Genomic DNA, 21,776 nt, shown 5'->3' with positions numbered 1-21,776 from the left:
CCCTGAACTGCAGCTGAGTCTGAAAACTTCTCCTTAAGAGATTTCTTTCCCTTTGGCTTTATGGAAAAGGGATAAAAGTCAATAGCACAAATGGGGCAATGATTTTAGGGAGGTCTGTGGTGAATAGATACCAGAATTGGCTATTCTGGGTGTCAGTCATTTTCTTCACAAATACCAAGGGAAACAAAGGCTTCTCAAAGGGGCAGTTTTTGTCCTATTAGTGACCTCCGGAAGGTAGGGTGATATAGTGGAAGAGGCATTGGACTGGGAGTCAGGTGATATGGGTTCTAAGCCTGGTTTTGCCCTGTGTTGCTGTATGCTTTGAATTGGTTATTTCCCCTCTCTGAGCTTATTTCTCTATAAAAGAAGAGGAGCTGGATTAAGTGATCTTCAGCCCCTAGCACAGAGGCTTGAAATTCAGTTCAATAAGTATACATTAAATGCCTACTATGTGCCATGCACTATGCTAGGTACTGGGGAGCGACCTGGTCAGAACTGTGCTTTGGGAGTATCAACTGGAAACTATGCAAAGCATGGATTGGAGAGGGGAGAAGAGTGGAAGTTTAATTAGGAGGTTGTTGCGATAGTCCAGGCAAGAATTGATAAAGGCCTGAATTTGGGTGACTATGATGTAAGTAGAAAGGGACAGCTGCAAGGAAGGTGAAAGTAGAATCAATATTACTCAGTCCCATGCAATCTAACTTCCTATACTACCTGTCCACTGAAACGGTCTTCCCTTTGACTAGGAACTTGTAATTCCCAAATTTAGTGGCTTTTTCTTAATTTTTATTGTCTTTTATCACCCTACAGTGTTTGACACCATTTACTATCCTCTCCTCCCGAACAATCTCTGAGTTTTTATGTTGCTCCTCTTGTGGTTCTCCTATTTGTTTACCTCATTTTCTCAGTCTGTCATTTGCTATGCCAAGGTGTACACTAGGGTTCTTCTGTCCTGTGTTATCTGTCTCTCTGAGCTCAATTCCCATGAGTTCAATGATCAGTTCTGTACAGAACACCCCCTGACCTACATATCCAGCCCAACTCCTTTCTGGATCTGTGTCCATATAGATGTCACATGGCTAGCTCAAACATATCGTGTCCGAAAAAGAATTCACCTTTGCCCCACTCCCATCCCCCTCTTCAGAATTTTCCTCTTTCTCTTGTGGTTAGCACTGTCCTTCCAGTCCCCCAGGTTCTAAATCTCAGAGTCATCTTCCATCACCTTAATCCAGTCAGTTGTGCAGTCTTGTTTATTCTACCTCCACAACACTTACATCCAACCTCTTTTCTTTATTCATGTACCCGTTGTCTTAACTCAGAGGTGAATGGAGTGTTCAGGAAGACCAGAATCTCTGGTGTCCACCTGCTTCATCCAACTTTCACATGTGGCTCTAAAAAGCTATAGCATATGCATTGGCCACACCTCAGTAAACTGTCTTGGTAGATGGGCTAAACAAGGTTAAGCGTAACCAACAGGCCTCACCTGTGGGTGAGTTAGGGGTGCCTACCCTAAACATGTGAAGCCTTTCCCCGGTGGAATGGTCAGATGAGAACAATTTGAGACCATGAGACCATGAGGCAGGTGCTGTGAAGGCCTTAGAGCCTGGGCAGGCATCAAAGATGCCAATGTATACTGGACCATTGCCAGCTGTCTCAACTTTTGTCTTGCTGCTGGAATTTGACGACTCAGGAAGAGATAGTGAGGCTGACAACTTTGTGCAGCTCTGCCTCACTTAAATCCAATTCACACACAAATCATCGCTCTTTGGTGTCATTGGTCTTATTAAAAGCGAAAACTTCCTTCAAAAACCTCCTGCTTGTACTATTGAAAATGCCACTAATGGGTCTCCTTTCCTCCATTCTCTCTCCTTTTCAATAGATGCCACCCCCACCCCCACCCCAACCCCTCAATGGACAAAGTGATCATTCTACAGCACTGGTCTAACCTCATTCTTCCACTGCTGAAGAAGATTCAGGGGCTCCTTTCTGTTCTTAGGAAAAAAGATGAACTCCTCAATTTGACATGTAAAGCCCTTCGCAATCTCATCTATCTTTCTAGGCTGATTTCACATAACTCCTCTGACTACGTTCTGGGCAAACCGACCAACTCCCTGGTTCCACACACCACTTTTTGATCCGTCCCCATTTGTTAGTGCTCTTTATCTCCTCACGTTATCTTGTAGCGTGTATTTACTTAACTGTGTACACGATTTATCTCCTTTCCTTCCGGCCCAGCCAGCACTCGCCCATGAAAGCTCCTAGAAGACAGAGGCTGTCTCATTTCATCCCTGTACACCCAGAACCACAGAGCAGTAGGGGCTTAATGCTTGCTGAATTTAATTGTATGTATCTGAGGCTGGTTATTCTCTAAAGGACTTTTTTTTTGAGGGTCAGCATGACTTTGGAAAACTTTCAGGTGGCAGAGTTACATTGTGGTCCAGTTGAAGTCTGAGCCTACCGACATCTCAGTCCACGTGTACATACAAGCAAAAGCATTTATCATAGCAGTCCCTTAAGCTCAGTGAGAAGGATGGACATAGGGCTTGGTAGAGCAGGGGCTGAGCTCTGTGTGTGTGCACATGTATGCACATATGTGTGTGTGTGTGTTACAAATTATACCTGCAGATTTACTGGGATTTTCTCTCTTCTGTAAAGGCAACATTTTCACCCACGACCCTCCCTTCTATCTGGACCCAACTGTTTCCCCATTCTGTCTCTTAAACCATGAGTCTTCCCACCCCCAGCCTTAATATTTTGCTGGTACCAAAACTAGGATAAGGCATGTGAACACTTTGGACAAAGTTCAGGTACCAGTGGGTCCCCGTGGTGATGCTGACAACATGAACTTCTTGTTTTCCCTGGCTTTCTGGGGAATGTCATTCTAGCACTTGAGGATGGAAGAGGGCCACCCTTGACATTGTCCCCCATCCCCACCCTCCAAGGTCAGTCCTGGGGCAGAAGTAGAGCAAAGTTAGGTTGTAGTCCAGCTGCAATCAGAACCTGCTGACCCTCCATATGACAGGCCACCATCGCAGACCCCTAGAGTTCAGTGAGAGGCTTGGTAGGATATGGGGGTGTGTGTGTGTGTGTGTGTGTGTGTGTGTGTGTGTGTGTGTGTGCAAGCTTACCTAGGAGTACCTGAGTGAGCATTCCAGCAGTTTTACTTCCAAGGCCAGCTTTCTCTACCTGTCCAGTGCCCAGGCCCCACACCACCCAGCAGATAATCATGACTCCAAGGCTGTACAGAGCACACGGCTAAAAGCGAGTCACTTACAGTTTATTTTGCCTGAAAGTATTTCACATCTCTTTGTACACAGCTACAGAACAGGAGTAAGTAGGAAACCATCGGGTAAAGCAACAGTGCGAAGGAGAAAGGTGGCCAATTGTTTCTTCTTTTTTTTAATCAACTTTTTCCTGCACCTGATGCCAATTGTGCAGGATAGGACTTCAGGGGCAAAGGAAAACACAAAGAACCTGGCACATGGAATGAATTAAGACTTAACCCAATTTCTCTTTTGAAAAATGAGGGCACAGCACAGGGTAATAATATCTACCTAGTAAAGTATAAAACGACAAAAAGCACGGCTCCCATTGAGTCAGATGAATTAGAGAGATACAAACATTACCTTGGCCACATGGAAATCTTAGAGATGCTGAAGGGGAAAATGTGTGTTCTAAACAAACAGAAAAGAGGACCCCCAAGCAACACTCCCTCCCCCAAGGGCTGTTCTGTACAGTCATGGCTCAAAAGGAAAAAAGCCAACTATTTATTCACCCAGGAAAGGTTCTTCCCTTCTTAGCAATTGTGGGGAGGCCAGGAGCTCTGAGGACTAGTGGTCACATTTACAGAAAGGGATGGCTACAGATCAGTGGCAAAGGGTTCTTCTTCTCCCAAGAGACCATGCAGAAAAGCAGGCATGCGTGAGTGAGGACGCCGAGCGACACAACATGGTGGCAGGACTTAGAAGTCTTGAAATCTTGGACGAGAACAGAGAATGGTGGAGGCAAATCATGAATCTAGCTCTCTCTTGGCAGGGGACTATCCTACCCGGAAAGGGGGTGGGGGGTGGGGAAATGGGTAGCACATCCCCAGCCTGATAAAGGAGCAAGGAAAGATGGCTGATCTTTCAGGAGCAAGACTTCAGGTGTGTGGCCTCCTTTCCCTCCCTCCCTCCCTGCTCCCAATGTCTTCAGGCTTCAGTCAGTGAGGATGTTTGAGACATTCTGAAATCATAAACACGGCAGCAGACGGACGGACGGATGGACGGACGGGCTGACAAGAGAGCGTTAGCATACAGGATCCATTACGAAAAGGCAATTATTCAAGGAGGGTTTTTCCTTTAAAAAAATAATAATAACAAGACAGCAGACTAGTTTATACAGTACTATACGCCAAGGGGTAAAAGAATCAACAAGTTATAAATAAAAGACAGATCCCAGACCTGCAGTTTGTGAACCATTTCTTAAATAGGTGCATTATTTAAATCTTATGTACAACAAAATTACTTTGCATAACAATTGCAAGGACACAGGGAGAGGTATGATGATATGATCTGGGCTTTTCTCTGGGTAGCGAATGGCTTATTTTTTGAAGAGTCCCTCAAGGGGGCCCCCAGGAAGGCCAATTGGAATTATGAGTGATGGGGGATTCTGAATTTGCTTTTCCCACATGGCATCAACACCAAAGCAAAGAAAATCCACAAGGGGTCTCTCCCCCCTTTCCCTCCCCCTGCCCCCTCCCCCTCCCCCCACCCACCCCCATTGATAATCCTCTTGTTGCTACAAAGTCTTTTTCAGGTTAGTTTGATTTTTAAAATTATGAATCTAAAAGATTGAGGCAGGGGCCGGGCATGCTTAAAAGCCCCACCCCCCGCCCCCCCTCCCTGCCCCTGCCCCAATAAAGTCTCCCCCATCTATCTCACAGCCAGAGTGGTGAGATCCAAGACCCCACAATGGGCTGTTCTACAGCTATTAGTCAAAAGTTGTTTTGTTTTCAAATTTTTCCTTCTTGTCACAACTTAAAGAGAGCGAGAGAGAATTCACCAGGCTTCAGTGTAGCGGACGTCAACCTCTTTCAGATTGGGCAGCTTGGCCTGTTTCAAAGGAATAACAACCATAGTCACTGGGAAACCGGTACCACCGATCCCTGCCTGGGATGGAGCTCCTAGCTTGATTTCTATGCCCTCTGCCAAGGAATCCACCCCCCAATTCCTCACTAGTTCCAACTGCCTGACGGGAACCCCTTCAAGGGAGTTTCAGCAGAATCCTCTTCCAGGACTAATGGGATCCATGCTAGCTTCCTGGGACCCAGAAGATTTGAGGCTGAGGGTAAGTAAGAATGGAACTAACTATGGAAACTGTCCCTGGAATGTATTCATTATTAATTTAATATATTTAAGCCACAGAGTTAAAGAACATTAAAGTTGGAAGGAGCCTTGGAGCCTATCTAGTCTGGCCTGTGCCTTCTAGAACATCTTCAACAGGTCATCATTTTGCTTTTGAGTGAAAACCTCTAGCTGGGAGGGAAACCCTCCAAATGCAGGTCTGGTTGATTTCTTTACTTCTAGGTTTCTAAAGACGCCAAACACTACTGCAGGTTCTGCCCTCTGGGATCAAGTGTAACAAGTCTGACTCCTCATCTATGCGACATCCCTTCAAACATAAAAACAGCCATCAGGCGATCACACAAGACTTCTTTTTTCCAGGGTAAGCTTCCTTAGTTCCTTCCACCAATCCTGAAATGGCATGATGTCCAACCCCTGTATCATCCTGGCTGTCCTCTCCTTGATGAGTTCCAACTTGTCAATGTCATTCCTAAAATGTGGCATCCATTGCTACATTCAATACCTTTTCCTATGGCCTGACCAAAGCAAAAAATAATACTATCACCTCTCTTGTTCAGATTTAGGAGATACCTGGGACAGTAAGAATGTGTATAGACTAGGGACATCCAGGAGGAATGGTACAAGTGGTCTTGGAGTCAGTGGGAGCTTTGATCTTATCTGTGAAGTCAGGCCTGGGGCCTGCCTAGACCTCTGAGATTAGGAAATGAGATAATACACTTAAAAAGCTCTGCAAACCATAAAGTACTACATAAATGCCAGCTGTTGTTACACTCTGTCATTCTGGGTTCTAAGGTCTTTCCTAAGTCTGGCATTCCACATACTACATGTTTTAACTCTTCTAGTTGTGACATTCTAAGGTCCTTTCAAATCTAACATTCTAAGCTCCAAGGTCCTGTCCAGTTCTTATGTTCTATGTTTTAAGGCCCAGCTCAGCTGACATTCCATATTCAGAATATTCTAGTTCTGATAGTATACAATCTAAGATTCTTTCCAGCTTTGAGATTCTATGCTCTAAGATCTTTAGCAGATCTCACGTTCTATGTTTTATTTTAAAACCCCTCCAGCTCTGATTTTCTTGGTTATATGTTCCAAAACTCTTCCCAGCTCTATGTATGTTTTGTATGTATGTTCCCCCCATGCACCCAGCTCTGACATTCTAAGATCTATGATACTAAAATACCTTCAGGTCTTCGTAGGTATCTGCTGAGAGTTTGGTGCTATTCATGTTTAAGCTGCAGAGGCTCTTCATTGCTACATGAAGACAGAAAGACAGAAATATGTGGTGAGAAACAAGGGAGCCAGAAGTGGACATAGGGACGGACGGGGACACACACACACACGCGCACACACACACACACACAATACCACCTGCTGACTGTGGGTGTAGCAGGGTTTCCAGAGGTGAGACAAGTAGACAGAATGTAGTTCCCAGAACAATAATCCAAGTAGAAGTAAGAGGGATTTAGGATGTTTACTGAATGAGTGAATGAACTGAATGATTGGTCCAGGCCTTCAGTTAACCCTCAATACATTCTGGTCTCCCAGTGTCTCAATGTAGCTTAGCTCACCTAGAAACAATTTCCTCATCACTCCCGCAGTCACTCAAAGCACATGCTGCTCATGGCTGCTCATGAGCTGGTATCTGAGCTGAATGAGATTCAGATGCCACACAGGGACCTGTTCAGCTCAACTGATGCCATAACAGACCATGTACCACTCATTCTTCCAAAAGAGTAATGTTTCCCACTATTACCAAGAAACTTTTCAGGGATTAAGCACCAGGAGGGGGCCTCTCCCCAACCCCCTCCAATTTAGGAATCCCTAGGCTTTCTTGTGGAAACTCACAGCTCAGGGCCAGCAGGCCAGCATCGGTGACAGGCGTCTCACACAGGTTCAGCACTTGCAACATGGTGAGGTGTTCTGAAAGAAGCCGCAGACCAGCATCTCCAAACTGTGAGGACACAAGACCAACTTAGCCACCAGTCTCCTAAGTCTTGAAGGCACTGGTTTATGAAGCCCTTATGGAGCTTCCTGAGAGATGAAACTCAAAGCCATACAAAAAGATGATCTAATGGTATCTTGCTGATGCTCAGCAAGGCACCCTGGGACAGAGAATTACCCACTACTGGGAGTTGGAGTTCAGGGGAAGTACTTTAAAGCCCCAGTTACAGGATCACGGGATTTTAAGCTGCATTGAACTTTAAAGCTGATCTAGTCCAAGCTTCTCATTTTATGGATAAGGAAACTGAGGGAGAACAGTCACTTGCCCAAGGTCACACAGGTATTAATTAATAGAGCCAAGGCCCTTGCCACCAACACACTGTACTCCATCCAAACCTTGGAGTCCAGGGAGATAGAGTTCTGAACTTGTGTTTTGGCTTCTCCCTTCCTTATAAGGTTAAGAGAGGGAGGATTTGACCTAAAATCATGAGTGCAGTCATTCTTGCCTTGGAGAATGTGGGGTCAGAGCAAGAGTAATATTTACACTGGGAAATGTGGTCCCTAGAAATCAAAAGGGAACCCGTGCCAAACAATGGCTGCCTTTTTTGTAGGAGAGTTAAAGCCTTCTCACTACTGCAGATACTTTGTGAATCACCAAATCTGAAAGTTCGAAGTCCATCTAGTATGACCTGTAGCTGATCAAGCATCCTAACACATCTATACATTTCTGCGAATTATTCGTTACCAGCCATCAGTTCAGTTCAGCCCACCATATTGTATTTTAAACAGTAAATAATGTTTAAAATACCAAAGGAATCATTGGATTGGATAATTCACTAACTTTGCAGTTAGGGTCCCATTCCTTCTAGCTCTAAGGAACCTATGAGGCTGTGAGGGTAAGGGCAAAGTGAACCTTTAACATCTAGCGTCAGCTAATCAAGTCCACAAGAGCCCTTCTTCACCAAGTCACCAGTGTATTCAGACACTGGTTTGGTATGGCTGCTATTACTGGCCATGGAGGACCCCAGAGGGGAGAGAGGGGTAAGTGCAACCAGGGGTCTGCAGGACAGTGATCTGAAAAAAGGGAAGTAAGAAGACTCTCCAAGGCGGGGCTGGGGTGAAGTAGTCTCTGGGGCCTGAGGCCTGACGGTGAAAACCCATTCTTACCATATGCCAAAAAATCCAAGTGCTTGAGAAACCAGAACAATTCCCTAATTACACCTGAGCACTGGCTTCCAAGAGTGATATTATACAATCCAGACTTAGAACAGTGACCCATATGGTGACAACAAGCCTTCCAAAGGGACTCATCATCGCATGCATGAAGAGCCTTGAAGCTGTAGACAGATAGGCCAGTCCCCTGTGAAACAGAGAGCCTTTACCCCTCCGCCTGGTTGGGATGGTTCCTCTTCCCATGCTCATACCTGAGTGGACCACAGGTTTAGCTGCTTGAGAGAAGGCAGTTTGATGAGGTGCTCGGCACAGGCACTCGTCACATTGGTGAAGGCCAAGCTGAGGTTCTCCAGGTTTCCAAAGGAGCCAGAGCTCAACAAGCGAGCCAGGTCTGCATCCTACAGGGTCAAATAGACAGGATGGGTCAAAAAGACATATAGCCAATAGGGAGACAGACATACTCTGGCTAACAGAAAAATCTTAGCATTTTAGATGGCTTCAGGTTTATGGGGTGAAATACAGGTTCCTGGAAACCCATCTCTAGACTCAAAAGTCAGAGTCTGCCTTTCTGAGGCCCCCCAAAAGAGTGAACTGCATTTGCACCATCTTGCCAATGCCAAGAGTAAAGGGTCTAGCTTTTATCCCTTACTCACCCTGCCTTTTCAAGTGCTCAAAGATGAACCCTGTGAAGCCCATGCCTTCTCCATCATTGAGGGAAATAACTGGGAAAGGTAGGACAGGGAAGGCCTGATTCTGATCTCACTTCCAGAAAGCAGGTAATGGGCTGACAGTGTATGCACAGAAGGGAAGTGAACAGAGAAGATGAGGTAAAAGCTTCCCTTAAGTGGCCTCACACCTTAAATTACTGATTCATGCCCTCCAAAGACACCCTTCCATTTGAAGATGGTAGTAGGGGCCAGACCACTGGACCCTCAGACACCTAGGGCTGCTCTGTCAGAACTGTTACCCAGAAAACCTATGAAAATTATAGTTTTAGAATTTAAAGGAACCTCAGATATTATACACTAAGACATTCCCAACTTTGGGTGGATAGTCTAGCCTCTGGAGAGGCAGAGAGTCATAACCCTCATTCTGGGTGGGATGGCTAATGGAATCATGGCTTCTCTTCGGATGCTTGTAACTACAGAGACCAAAGGTTTAGCTGCTTGAGAGAAGGCAGTCTGATAAGCACATTTTATAGATCAGAGAAACTGAGGCTTTCAGAGGCAAACTGACATGGCCAAAACCATGCAAGTTAAGAGTAGTAGAGCCAGAATTCAAAGGTGGGTGCTCTGACTCTGGATTCAGAACTAAATGGAAAAAAGCACTGTGCAAAGCTTAAAGCCCTACATAAATGTGCTAGCATTTCCACTGTAACCCTCCTTATCCAAACATCTCATGAGGACATCTAATGACCTAATGCCTAGAAAAGAAACAGCCCAGTTCCATCTCTGGCAATTCCATCCCCAGAAATGAATAGGAAAAAGTAGACAAAAATCAGCCATGACCAACTTTTCCTCATTTACTATTCATTCAGCTTGGCATTGACCACCCCGCTCATACCATCATCAGGCCATGTTCCACACCCAGCCCAGGGAGAAAAATGATACTTACTGTGGACTTGGAAGGCAGAGTTAACCTGGTGGGCCCCCCTTTTCTTTGCTGTAAAAGAAATAAGCATCATTGGGCTTTATCCTCACTTTTCACAGTCCATCCCTGCCCTGCCCACTCCATGCCAGCTCTTCTCAGGAGTCCTTCAAGGAGCCTCAAACAAGTGTTTGAGGTCTGCATCCTCTGGCATCAAATGGATGGGACAGGTCAGGTGTATGGCCAGCGGAGCAGCATGCCTTCTACGGAGGTATTTTATAAGGTGGAAAGGAGCTGGGTAATTGTCTCGATTCCCAGTAACAGACCCAGAGAATGCTGAGTGATCACCTACATGGCCAGGATGTTGCCAAGACCTACCAGCTCCTTGAGCTCCCGCTGCCTGTCACAGAGCTGCTCATACATCTTCTTCCCCACGTCGGTACTTTCGAGGGTGGAGATGATCTGCAGCTGGGTGTCATTGTTATCTATGATGTTGTATTCCAGCATCAGACAGAGAATCTGACAGGGAGATGGACAGGAAGAAGAGTGAGCAGGGGCCAACACAGTGGAGGGATTGCTTCTAGTCTCTCCTTTGGGGGAAGCAGCCTGGCTCCTGGGGACTGGAGCATAAGCCTTCATGGCTCCAGCTGCCAGAACATAGCAGGATAATTTCACCCATCCCATTCCCACTCAAGTCTGTCAGGCCAGAGGTGCTTGCTCTGAAAATCAGCACATTCTCTCTTGCCATTTGATCCCCTTCCTTATCTCCTCCTTTCATCTTCATTAGTCAACTGTCCTGATCCAGGCCCTTTCTTTCCTTTTTCCTTTGATTTCCTATTCAAATTTTCCCACCTTTTCCCCTTTTCTGAACATCTCTCTGGAGCTTCATGTAGGTCTGAGGATGCCAACAAGGAAAGGAAATGGAAACAGAGTGGATGAACTCTGATCTCCCCTCCCTACCCAGAGACTCCTTAGGTCCCTGTACCCCGTAAAGGTGTTTGGCTACAGATTATCTATCCACCTGGCACAAAACCAGTATTCAGCTTAAGTCAGAACTCGTCACAATGGAATGGGCTGCCCCAAGAAGTACTGAGTTCCCTGTCATGAGAGGAAGACTGGATGGCTACTAGTGGGAGAATCCTTTTTCAGACTACAAGACCTCTGAGGTCTATTCCACTTCTGTGATGGTCACTGGTCTGTGGTATAGAGAAGAGCTGAGGTTACATGTCCCTCTTATGGGGCGAGAGGGGACAAATGTGATTCAGATCACTTCACTGACTTGGATGTTTCAGGTGCCTGCTTCCTTATCCCACACTTGGACCTTCCAGTCCTTGCAGAATAAGTACAGGTTATTGTAGTCTCCCCCGTCTTCTTCTCAAGCTTCCTCTGGAAAAGAACGCCCCACTTTCCAGCAGGATCTATGAGAAACACTGGAGACTATACTATAAAGGCGTCTGACTCTATCTTCTTGACCCTGATTCACACAGTGCAAGGAAGTGAGGACACATATCCAAAAACCAGGGACGGCTCAGGGCAGTATGGGGCTCAGCAAACTGGGTACCTTCCAACAAGCGTTTAGCCCCTCTTTTTTCCTTCTTTTTTTTTAAGGCTGGAAGGAAGGAAGGCTTTCTGAGTCATTTGTATCTGAGATCAGTAGGATAAATGAATGAGAAAAGTGTGTCTTCCCAGCTCTTTCTAGGGCAGGAAGATCAAAAGAAGAGGGGATAGGGGAGAGAGAAATAAAAAGGAGGAGAGAGGAGGAGGAGGTGAATTAGAATTCCAAAATATTAGAGTGGGAAAGGCCTTTCATCTAACCCAGCCTCCTCATTGGACAGATGGAGAAACTGAGCTTCAGAGAAATAAGCTGACTCATTGTAGGTCACATAATTAATAACAGAGATAACACCTAAACCTAGATCTCCTTCCTCAAGGCCAGAGCTCTCTTCACCCTGCCATGACCATCTGTTATCCTGTCCATGCCCTCCCTCTCCAAGGGCACCAGCACTGTGGACTATCCCTGGCTTTCTTCTCTAAAATATTAGGCCATTCACCAACTGGGTGAAGGAGTGGGATGACTGAGAGAAAAGAGCCCTGGACATGTGGATACACTCAAACATGCTAAGTTTACCCCTAGGCCATGTCACTCGCCTTCCCCCATCCCCCAACCTCCTTGTTGTGGTTGTTCCTTGGGTCTCACTACACAGTGTCCAAGCAGCATTGCTGAGCTAGGCCCAGACATACACTGACCTCCACCATGGTCTGATTGCCCCTCAGGGCCAGGAGCATGCATGGTCCCAGCTTGTTCTCAGCCAGTGAAAGCAGGAACTTTTTCGTCTTATAACAGGATCCCATGAGTATATGCACCTGTGAAAGGAAGGAGACCACAAAGCAAGGTTAGAGCCACCGACCCATGTAGCAGAGGATATAGAGACACACAATACCTCCCACACATCTGCAGGTCTCAGTGCAGCCACTTTACAATGAGGTAAAGCTTAGAAGTTCTAGCTTTAGACCACAGCATGCCTAGAGATAAAGGCAGACCCACAGGCTGCTACAACTAGACCACTGCAGGGGCAGCCTCTGAGCAGGGCAATGCCTGAGAAGTGTTTGGCTGTGTGATCATGCTGACTTTCTTTGGCTTAACTCAGGGGTGGGGAACCTGCAGCCTCAAGGCCACATGTGGCCCTCTAGGTCCTCAAATGTAGCCCTTTGACTAAATCTAAATTTCACAGAACAAATTCCCTTAATAAAAGGATTTGTTCTGTAAAACTTGGACTCAGTTAAAAGCCTTCATCCAAGCACCTATAAGGCCACAGTTTCCCCAGCCCTGGAGCTGATAGCAAACATGATTATCTGGATGTCTGGCCTCTGGGAGGTCTGTCAGACAACTCCCTAAGACCAGTGATCAAGAACAAAGACCTTCAAATAACACTCTACTCCCACACGCACACATTCACTATCCTCCCCCTCCAAAAAACCATTCACAGAATCACAAGATAGATCTAGAAGGGACCTGAGAGATAATTTAGTACAATGTTTTCATTTTACAGCGTAGGAAGCTGAGGCACACACAGAGTGTTACAGCTGAGCTTCAAACTCAAGTCTTCTGACTTTAAATCCTGTGTTCTTTTTACCAGATCACATCCTCATCACAGCAAGGATCACTCCTTTTTCAGTGTTCCTATGGAGATGGGGATATGAGTTTTTTCTGGGCCAAGCAAGGGGCTTTAGCCCTGTTGTCTGACATTGTCTTTGGGCACTAATGGCACCAGATTTCTGAAACCCTGATGCTGACTGCAGCCCAACATTCATATGGCTCAGAGTTGGTAGCACAGAGAAGGCCTATCTTCCCTTCCCTTCCAAGGGCCTCTTGGGGGCTGGACAGTCTTCTCTGGGGAAACCTGATGGTCATATCATCTGTAAATACTTGTCAGTCAGTCAATATTGAGTCCTGCTTAGGGAAGCCAACCTACTGAAGGCATGCTTCCTGGTGGCTTTAGACATGAGTCCAAAGGACAAGGGTGGACTAGTGGAACACTATGAATTCACCCCAAAGAACCTGACCCAGAGCAGGCCAAGCTTCCTACTGGCTTTGGAGATTAGATAGAGAGAGATGGATAGGAAGGTGGGGTTAGAAAGGAAATGATGAGTCATTGGAGAGGCTAAAGAAGCCTCATAGATCTATCTGCCCCTCATTTCAATACAAAGTGCTTTCTCTTTCTTTAAAAAGTATTGTTTTGAGATGAAAACTTCCCAGCCCCCAAAGCATGCTATATTACTCTAGAGAATGCCTGTTTTGATCTTAGTCGCTGTATAATTTTCCTTCCAACATTTGTGTAATCATTAGTGTCTTGGTATGGCATGCCAATGGATCCTCTCAGACTAGTGGTTGCCAGCTCATGTTGCTTCTTAACTCTCATTGGGTACTGACTAGTGGAGGGACCACCAGGCGTTGCTATGGGGAAGGCAATGACGTCTTCATAGGGAGATTATGGCTCAAGTTGAGAAATAAATGAAGGGAGAAAACAGACAAATTTCCAAGCTTCAGAAATCTGGCTAATCTAGCAGTGAGTGAACAAGTTAAGACAGAGCACGTACACAGAAACATCTAAAAATAAGCTCCTTTCAAGAAGGACCCAAGAGGCAGCTCATATATTATAGACAAAACTCCTGCTTGGCTCAGTTTACTGGGTAGTTGTGTATGAATTGGTTTCCCAACAGAGCTAGTTTCCTGGTAAAGAGTTCCTTTGCTTTGCAAAAGCACAAGAGAATGAGTTATTTGCTTTGATAAGAAAGGGGGAGGGGACAAAGTTAGTGGAGCCAGGGAAGACCATTTCTGACTGAACTGGCTGGCCTTGGGTAGTACGGTGCACAAATCTCCCATCCCTTCATCCTACTCACCCCTGGAACATCTCCCCTCTGTTCTCCAGGGTGGATCTCCCAGGACCCAGAACCCTATCTGCCTGGGAGTATGTTTTAGGTTGAGACCGGTGGGGAGAGGGGAACAGTCCTGGCACTTTGAGCAGCCTGGCTCTCTGACAATCCTCCTCAGAGCCCAAATATCTGGAAAGGCAGCATGAATACATCACAGAGCACACAACTGTGAGGGTGCTTCAGCAGCAGTCCAGGGTTTTCCCATCCTCTACCTTCTCCATAGGGACTCTGCACAAGCAGCAATCCATCTCACATTGTATATACTTCCATGGATAAACACACACACACACACACACACACACACACACACACACACAGAGAGAGAGAGAGAGAGAGAGAGAGAGAGAGAGAGAGAGAGAGAGAGAGAGAGTCTCTCCCTTGTTAGAAGCTTAGGGCAGGGATTGTTTTGTTTTTGTCCTTATCTCCAGAGCCTGGCATTTAGCAGACAATAAATAAAGGCTTGCTGGATCTTTAATCACCTACCCCCCCTCACTGGCACCTTCCCTTTTGCCTAAAAACATGTTCAGGTCTCCCCTTCTCTTTGCCTCCTTTGGCCTCAGCATCTAATGAGTCACTGAGTTCATAGGATCACAGATGCTATGCTCCCTAGTCTGACTGATATTTTGGCTTCTTCTCAGGCCCTTGACGACCATCACTCTATCTCCCAGTCAGGGGTTGTTTCAGAGGCAGAGATCACTGGGAAAGGTCACTTAAAGAAAGTCAGTGTCTGCATTTCTGAAGCAAAGAGAGTGAATGGTCAGAATGAGCAGGGGATCATGGGAACAAGAAAATCTATTAGGATCACATTAGTCCCAAATTCACGTGAAGTAATGAAAGAGGCTTCTACCTATTTTTCTAACTTCCAGCTCCTCCTCCAATCTACTCTGCTAAAACACATCTGTTTACACCATGACTCCTGCCCCCCACCTCCCCTACTTGTCTAATATTGCTCTGGACCTATGATTCTATTGGTGTGGAAGAAACTCCTAGTGTGAAAACTCCCTCCACTAGTACATATCAGCAACTCACCTGTCAGCTGGAGCACTGAGAGGTTAATTGACTTGCCCAAAGTCAGACAGGCAGCATGTGTCAGAAATAGGACTTAAACTCTAAGTACCCCTTACTTCAGGGCTATACCTCTATCCACGATGCTTCTCTTCTCTCTGAACTGCCTTTGTGAGTTGTCTCACATTGGGAAACACCACAGGATTTGGAATCAGATGACCAGAACTGGAATCTAGACTCTGATTCTAACCAACCATGCCTCCTAAATAATCAGAACTTGTGACTTTGGGCACATTCCTTGCCTTGTGTTGGGTCTTAGTTTCATCTGTAAAATGAGGTTAGGTTAGATAAATGTCCCTTCCAGTTCTGAATTCTACACTCCTATAAGTCCACAAATCCAAATTGTTGCCGAAAGTGTGTCTCTCCTTATTGTAACTTCCTATGGTAAATGCTAATAAGGATGACCCTAGTCCAGTGTCATCAGAGTTCACAAAGGCAGTTCAGGAGCCTAGAAAGATGTAAATTGTAGCTGCAGTAACATTGAGTGTCACTGTCCTGAAGAAAAAAAAAGTATCCCAGAAAAAATTATCCCTATCCTTTCCTGAAGAGTTGGAGGAGTAAGGAAGCCTAACTTCCTTCAGCCTGAGGATATCAACTGAGGCTCAAGTGTGACGAATGTGATTATCACCATGAAAATACTTTGAAATATTATAAGGTGCCATACAGAAATGAAAGATTACCATTAATGTCTCTGGAAAACTTGCTGCCTATGAGACTGCCCTGATGAGAATATATCTGTGGGTAATTACTTTCCATTTGAGGCATACATGAGACCCGCTAGCTCTGGTTTACAATGAGTCTGGTTTGGATGAGGCAGCTGCTTTATAAGCTTTCTTTTCTGAAGTTTTCTCCCAGGAGGCATAAACAAAATATCCCTAAACAGGACAGATAAGATATCCACCATCTGTTTAATGGCTCTTGCAACCTCTCACATTGAACTCCAGACCAACTCGGACATCTCACAATCAAGATTCACCTGAACTAGTTTTCCAACAGTGTTGACAAGCCATCCTACACCATCCACATTCTTCTATCCACTTCCTGTGACAAAGCACACAGTGGGAGACAGTTAGCTGCAATTAAAGGGCCAGACCAGGGCCAGGGAGCAGGTTTTATTTGTTTGGGTTTTTCTTCTTCTCAGAAGCAAATAGCTGTTATGCCCTCAAGCTGGGGTATGATTTTACTAACTAATGTCTCCTGTGAAGATGTTGGCATGTAAACAGTGACACACCAAAGTGTGGCGCTGCATTTTAGATCTTGGAGTATCTCTCCATATGACTGTGCTTGACCACAGTTGAATGTGAACACTAGCAATTCAACAAACAGGAAAAGAACTGAACAACAGACACATAGTATACAAGGAAGAGACAGTTCAAAAGCAGCTAAAGAAGACGGAGGTGAATCAAGAGCCATTACATACTGACAATTGCTTATTTGTTTCTAGTTTGTAGAGCATGTGGCTTCACCTATCCTTGTCCCTGAAGTAACATTCAGTTTATATTACATTCAAGGCAAATGGCCTCATGATATATTGCTATCACTCACTACAAGGAGATGAGGATGGAAGAGTGGCCTACTATGATATCTCTAAGGCTGCAGACTTGAATACTCAGCAAGGACTTCCAGATTTGGTTAGAAATCTTATAAACTGCTGTTGTCTTTGCCTAATCATTGGAGATTCTGCACCCTTATGGAGATGAACACTTTAAGGTTCTTACTATATGAGGCATTGAGAATCGAGGGAATTGCTAAAAACAACCATCTAAGAATAAGTGGAGGATGTCTGTAGCTTCTGTTTATCTATGTTCTTATGTCTTCCCATACCCTTGCCACTACTGGGCATCTGGGCAGATACCAACCCCTCAGCCACAGAAAGAGAAAACTTGCCCTTTACACTACTTTCAGACCCAAGAGGTACACAATCAAATATCACAGACTGAGAAAGTCTTAACCAAGTTCAACCTGTGGACTAGGGCGCCAGTTACTATAGCTTCATCCCATGACATACAGAGCTTTGAAACCTAGTCTGATGTTTCTTCAAATACCTGGGCTCTAGCCCTATCACACAGAGAAACTTAATATTTGGAAAAGCCAACTTCTAAATGAAAAGTCAATGACAGTCTTAAAGGAACAGATAATGTGACATACGTCTTTTTTCACTGTGGAGAGATAGGGAATACCAGGGTAGAAAGAGTATAGATGGGGTCATGATGTTGGGTGTCTTTGCTTAATTATTTTACTTTGTTCCTAAGAAAGGTTCCATCTGGGAGTTGGGGGAAGGTTTCTTTCTACCTCCAAATGACTGTGATATAAAGATAAAAGGCATAAAGTATACTCTTAACAGCACTTAGGATGCAACAAATATATTGCAGTCCACTCCTAGTGGCCATTTTGTTAGAGAAACAGGATGAACCAAGCTCTGGCTGACCATTCATTTTCATTTCAGCTGCCAAAAATGAAGGGAGATAGGGGAAAGGAGGAGAGAACATAAACTCACAACACGGAAGGTGCATACCATGCTGGCAAAAAGTTCTCCATCATCATCACAAGCCACGCCTCCAGGACTATAGAGCTGAAACCAGCCATCTTTGCCAGTCCGCACACTCAGCAAACAGGAGTGGACCTGCCAAGCAAAAGAGAGATGCTTGAAGGGAAAAATGGAAAGCACCTGTAGCATAAGTGGTCCTAGGAAGCTGGACATGGAGAAGTCACCTCAACAATAGCATGAAGACCGTTTCTATTTTTCCCCGGGGAAGCTGGGGCCAATGACAGAGAAAGCCTTAGGAAGGAGTGGTTTATGTCCATTTTTCCACCAAAGACACATGGCAGCCTAGGTACCAGATATCCAAATAGCTACATGGTACTACGGGGGCTGAGACACCAGCAAGGCCAAGTCTTTGGGCCCAAGGCCAGGAGTGCAACACATAAGTTTGTGTCTATTTTACCTAGTGAAATCAAAGACCAGCTAAAACTGGAGGTACAATTCTCCCTCCAATAGATTCCTTCATAAAGACGTGGCCTCCTCCACACCCAGGGACACCTCCTGTCCTTGACCAAATATACTGAAAGCAGGAGTGAGAGGGCAATCCCAATTAACATTCATCGAGTGGCAGGACTAGGTTGGTTCGGTCTCAGCAGCATGTGAGAGCAGGAACTGAGCCCAGGTTCCAAGGACTTGACTGCTTTCTCTTCTGGTGCCTTCATGGAAACTCTATCACCAGCTTTGGCAAAGGAAGGTAAAACACTTGAAGACATGAATGCTGTACTTGGCTCAGCATGAGAGCCTGTGCAAGTGTGTTTCTAAACCAATGCCTCCGCCAATAGAGAAAACCCAGTGGAGAAAACATTGAGTGAGTGGAAAAAATGCTGCTGTTCGTTACAGTTTACTGTAAAACACTGACATCATAGGCTAACCTCAGATACACAGGGTGGAGCATGTGTTTATGCACACGGCCAGCAGCCTCTGCAAACAAGCCATCTGTGCGTGTGTGCATGCGTGTGTGTGCGTGCACATGTGCGTGTGCGTGTGCGTGTGTGTGTGTGTGTGTGTGTGTGTGTGTGTGTGTGTGTGTGTGTGTGTGTATAATGCCTTGTCAGCCTGTTCACTTTTGTGAACAAAAGCTGGCTGGCAGAGCTCCTCAGGGGCTTCAGATCTGGCTCTCCCGAAAGACTCAGACATCCTGCCATCAGTACAAAAGGGGCTCTCTGACAGCATAGGGCAGACAGGACAGCATTTTACTAAGGGGAAGAGAAGATAAGGTTCACCTCTTGGCGTGGGTCTTCAGCAAATCTCTGAATCACGTACTTCAGTTCCCTGAAAGACACAAACCAAGGACTGGGTCACTGAGACATCCTATCTGCTCATGTTGGAGGGGCAGAGTAGGTGGGTGGGGATGGAGGGTGCTAGTTGTGAAGGAAGAATGAGGACATGGAGAGCCAGCTAGTAGGCCAGCCCATGAGACTCCTAGATTGAAAAGGTACCAGGGCACTTCTCAGAAAGGGACTCACAAGGTTTGAAAATTCCAATGGTTGGGTGGGAGAGACGACAAACCTAGGATCACATTCATGATGTCCAACCTTAAGCAAGAGGAGGAGCTGCTATGGGTGGGGTCTGGGATAGCAGAGAGGTACACAGGGTCTTGAAAGTGGGGGTACCCCCCACCCCCACAATGCAAGGATCACAGAAACACTCACTTGGTAAATTTCTCATGCGCAAGAGCTCTGTAACAAAAAAAAATAACGACATAAGAAAACTAGTTTTTGTATGGCTCTTTCAAAAAGTGCAGTTACGAAGTAATCCTTCTGGAGGAAAAGCTATACAAGGATTCCCCCTTTTTCTCTGATCCTAAAAATTAAAAAAAAAATTTAAAAAATATGTTAATACTTCAATCCTCCCAGGTACCAGCAAACAAGAATAAGCTGAGTGAGAGGGAAGGAGAGAAATTATAACAGTAATGAGAATGACCCCAGAATCACACACTTGTAAACAGGAGTAGAGCTACCTGGTGGGTTTTTTTTTCCTGTCCCAGAGACCCAGGTGTCTTCATTAATTGTTCTGCAATTAAGGCAAGGCCACAGCTAATTAACGCTGTACATCAGAAAAGCAATTAAGGATGGCTCTGAAAAGTGAATTGCATCATGGTCGGCCTGTACAGCTCCTCCCCAGAGGCGGAGGGAATGGCCGACTGTGGCGATGACGCCATGGCGTTACAGAGCAGGCAGCCAGTGCTCAGGAGTTGGATTTCTCTGGTCTCGAGGCATTGGGCCACTGGAGACAAGAGAGGCCAGTAAATTGGGCAATTACAGGCTGTAATGTACCCCCTCTGAGAGCTGCATTTCATAAACACTATGCTCGTTAATCGGTTCCCGGGGGAATGCCATGGGCCTCCCAGAGAAGCACAGTTTCTCCAATCTATCAAAACAGAGTCACTTAGACACTTTCAGTCCTGCTTACTTAGACAAAGCATTCTTGTTTAGGCCCCTTTTACCACGATCTTTTTCTCTTGACTTTCTGGTGATAAATGTGCCATGGGAACAAGGGGAACATGAGAGACAGAAAGGCTCAATGAATAGAGAGGTAATATGGGATTCTGTTAATGGTTAAGGAAAAAGGATGGGGCAGGTGAGGGGAATACTGTGTCTCTCTCTTAATACTTTCAATCCAGAGACCAGGGCCAAAACTCTCTGGGCCTCACTTCCTTCCTCTGTACAATGAAGAGGATAAAATGGATGCTTTCAGCTCTAAATCCTATAATCTTATGCTGTTTCCTGCCCATATTCATTATGGTTCAGCAGCTCTTACTCAGGTTGCTTAGGCTTCATGAAATAAATTGTCCTTACCAGGAAGGACTCAGCAGATGTCTGAGATGTTATCATAGGTACTGGGGACAAAAGAAAGGCAGGCAGACTTACTCTTTGGGGAATGGAATAGGTTGAAGCAAGCTAGCCAGAGCTGGTCTCCAGTCATCATAGTCTGACCTAGAAGAAAATGGAGATGAAGATAAAGCTGGGGTCAGTCTTGCAACATGGCTGACGGATCTAACCTTTGGAAGGGATACTTCTTGCTATCACAAAGGGTCTATTTATGGTCCCCCCCCATCCTCCTGCCTTTAACATTCTGCTGAGGGTACCACCACTCTCTTAGTCACCCAAGTTCTTAACCTTAACCAGTATCATCTTCAACTTCTCACTCTCACTCACCTCACATATCCAAACCACGGTCAAACCTTGTTGTGTCTTCCTCCCAACACCTCTTTGATAGGTCCCTTTCCCTCCCTTCATACAACTCCATTCTCATCACCCCTCATCTGGCAATAGTCCCCTAATTGGATCTACCTGCCTCAATTCTCCTCCCTCCCCAATCCATCTGCCGCTCAGCTTACAAGGTGATTTTCTTGAAGCACAGGTCTGACCATGTCACTCCTTTACTCAATAAACTCCAATGGCTCTCTATCATCTCCAAAGTCAAGTCTTTCCAAATCTCTCCAATTGTTAGCACTTTACCCACACTCCCTTGCCCCCAGTGTATTGTACTGTTTCCCCACAGTAAGCTCCTTGAAGCCCTGGTCAGTTTTCATTTTTATACTCACAGTGCCTAGCATACAGTAGATACTTAATAAATACTTGAGAAACTAGATTAAATTGAATTGAAGTGGGCTGAATAAAGGCTTTACATTGAGCCATATAAAGCCTCAAGTAAACAAGAACTCCCTAGTAATATGAGGGAATATG

At 45.4% G+C, this 21,776-nt stretch overlaps 1 protein-coding gene across 3 annotated transcripts in view; it reads right to left on the bottom strand.

Annotated features, from left to right (window-relative positions):
- Positions 1–3,256: 3,256 nt before the first annotated feature.
- Positions 3,257–21,776, bottom strand: part of LOC118841756 (c-Maf inducing protein) — a 277,697-nt gene continuing 259,177 nt past the window's right edge. The window contains exons 11-22 of one of the 3 annotated variants that reach the window (XM_036749349.1): positions 20,958–21,023; positions 19,740–19,766; positions 19,311–19,359; positions 18,061–18,168; positions 12,294–12,410; positions 10,425–10,565; positions 10,074–10,121; positions 8,711–8,857; positions 7,191–7,296; positions 6,526–6,596; positions 5,044–5,093; positions 3,257–4,338 (exon numbers count right to left, since the gene is read on the bottom strand). In XM_036749349.1, the coding sequence (XP_036605244.1) occupies positions 4,323–4,338; positions 5,044–5,093; positions 6,526–6,596; positions 7,191–7,296; positions 8,711–8,857; positions 10,074–10,121; positions 10,425–10,565; positions 12,294–12,410; positions 18,061–18,168; positions 19,311–19,359; positions 19,740–19,766; positions 20,958–21,023 (946 nt within the window). In that variant the 3' untranslated portion in view covers positions 3,257–4,322. Of the gene's footprint in view, positions 5,094–6,525; positions 6,597–7,190; positions 7,297–8,710; positions 8,858–10,073; positions 10,122–10,424; positions 10,566–12,293; positions 12,411–18,060; positions 18,169–19,310; positions 19,360–19,739; positions 19,767–20,957; positions 21,024–21,776 lie in introns of all 3 variants that reach the window. The other 2 variants (XM_036749348.1, XM_036749350.1) reach the window with 2 other exon arrangements.

The sequence above is a fragment of the Trichosurus vulpecula genome, chromosome 3 (assembly GCF_011100635.1).
Source record: "Trichosurus vulpecula isolate mTriVul1 chromosome 3, mTriVul1.pri, whole genome shotgun sequence".
In the NCBI taxonomy this organism is placed as follows: domain Eukaryota; kingdom Metazoa; phylum Chordata; class Mammalia; order Diprotodontia; family Phalangeridae; genus Trichosurus; species Trichosurus vulpecula.
The sequence above is the reverse complement of the archived record's forward strand: the minus strand, read 5'-3'. Positions and strand labels throughout refer to the sequence as shown.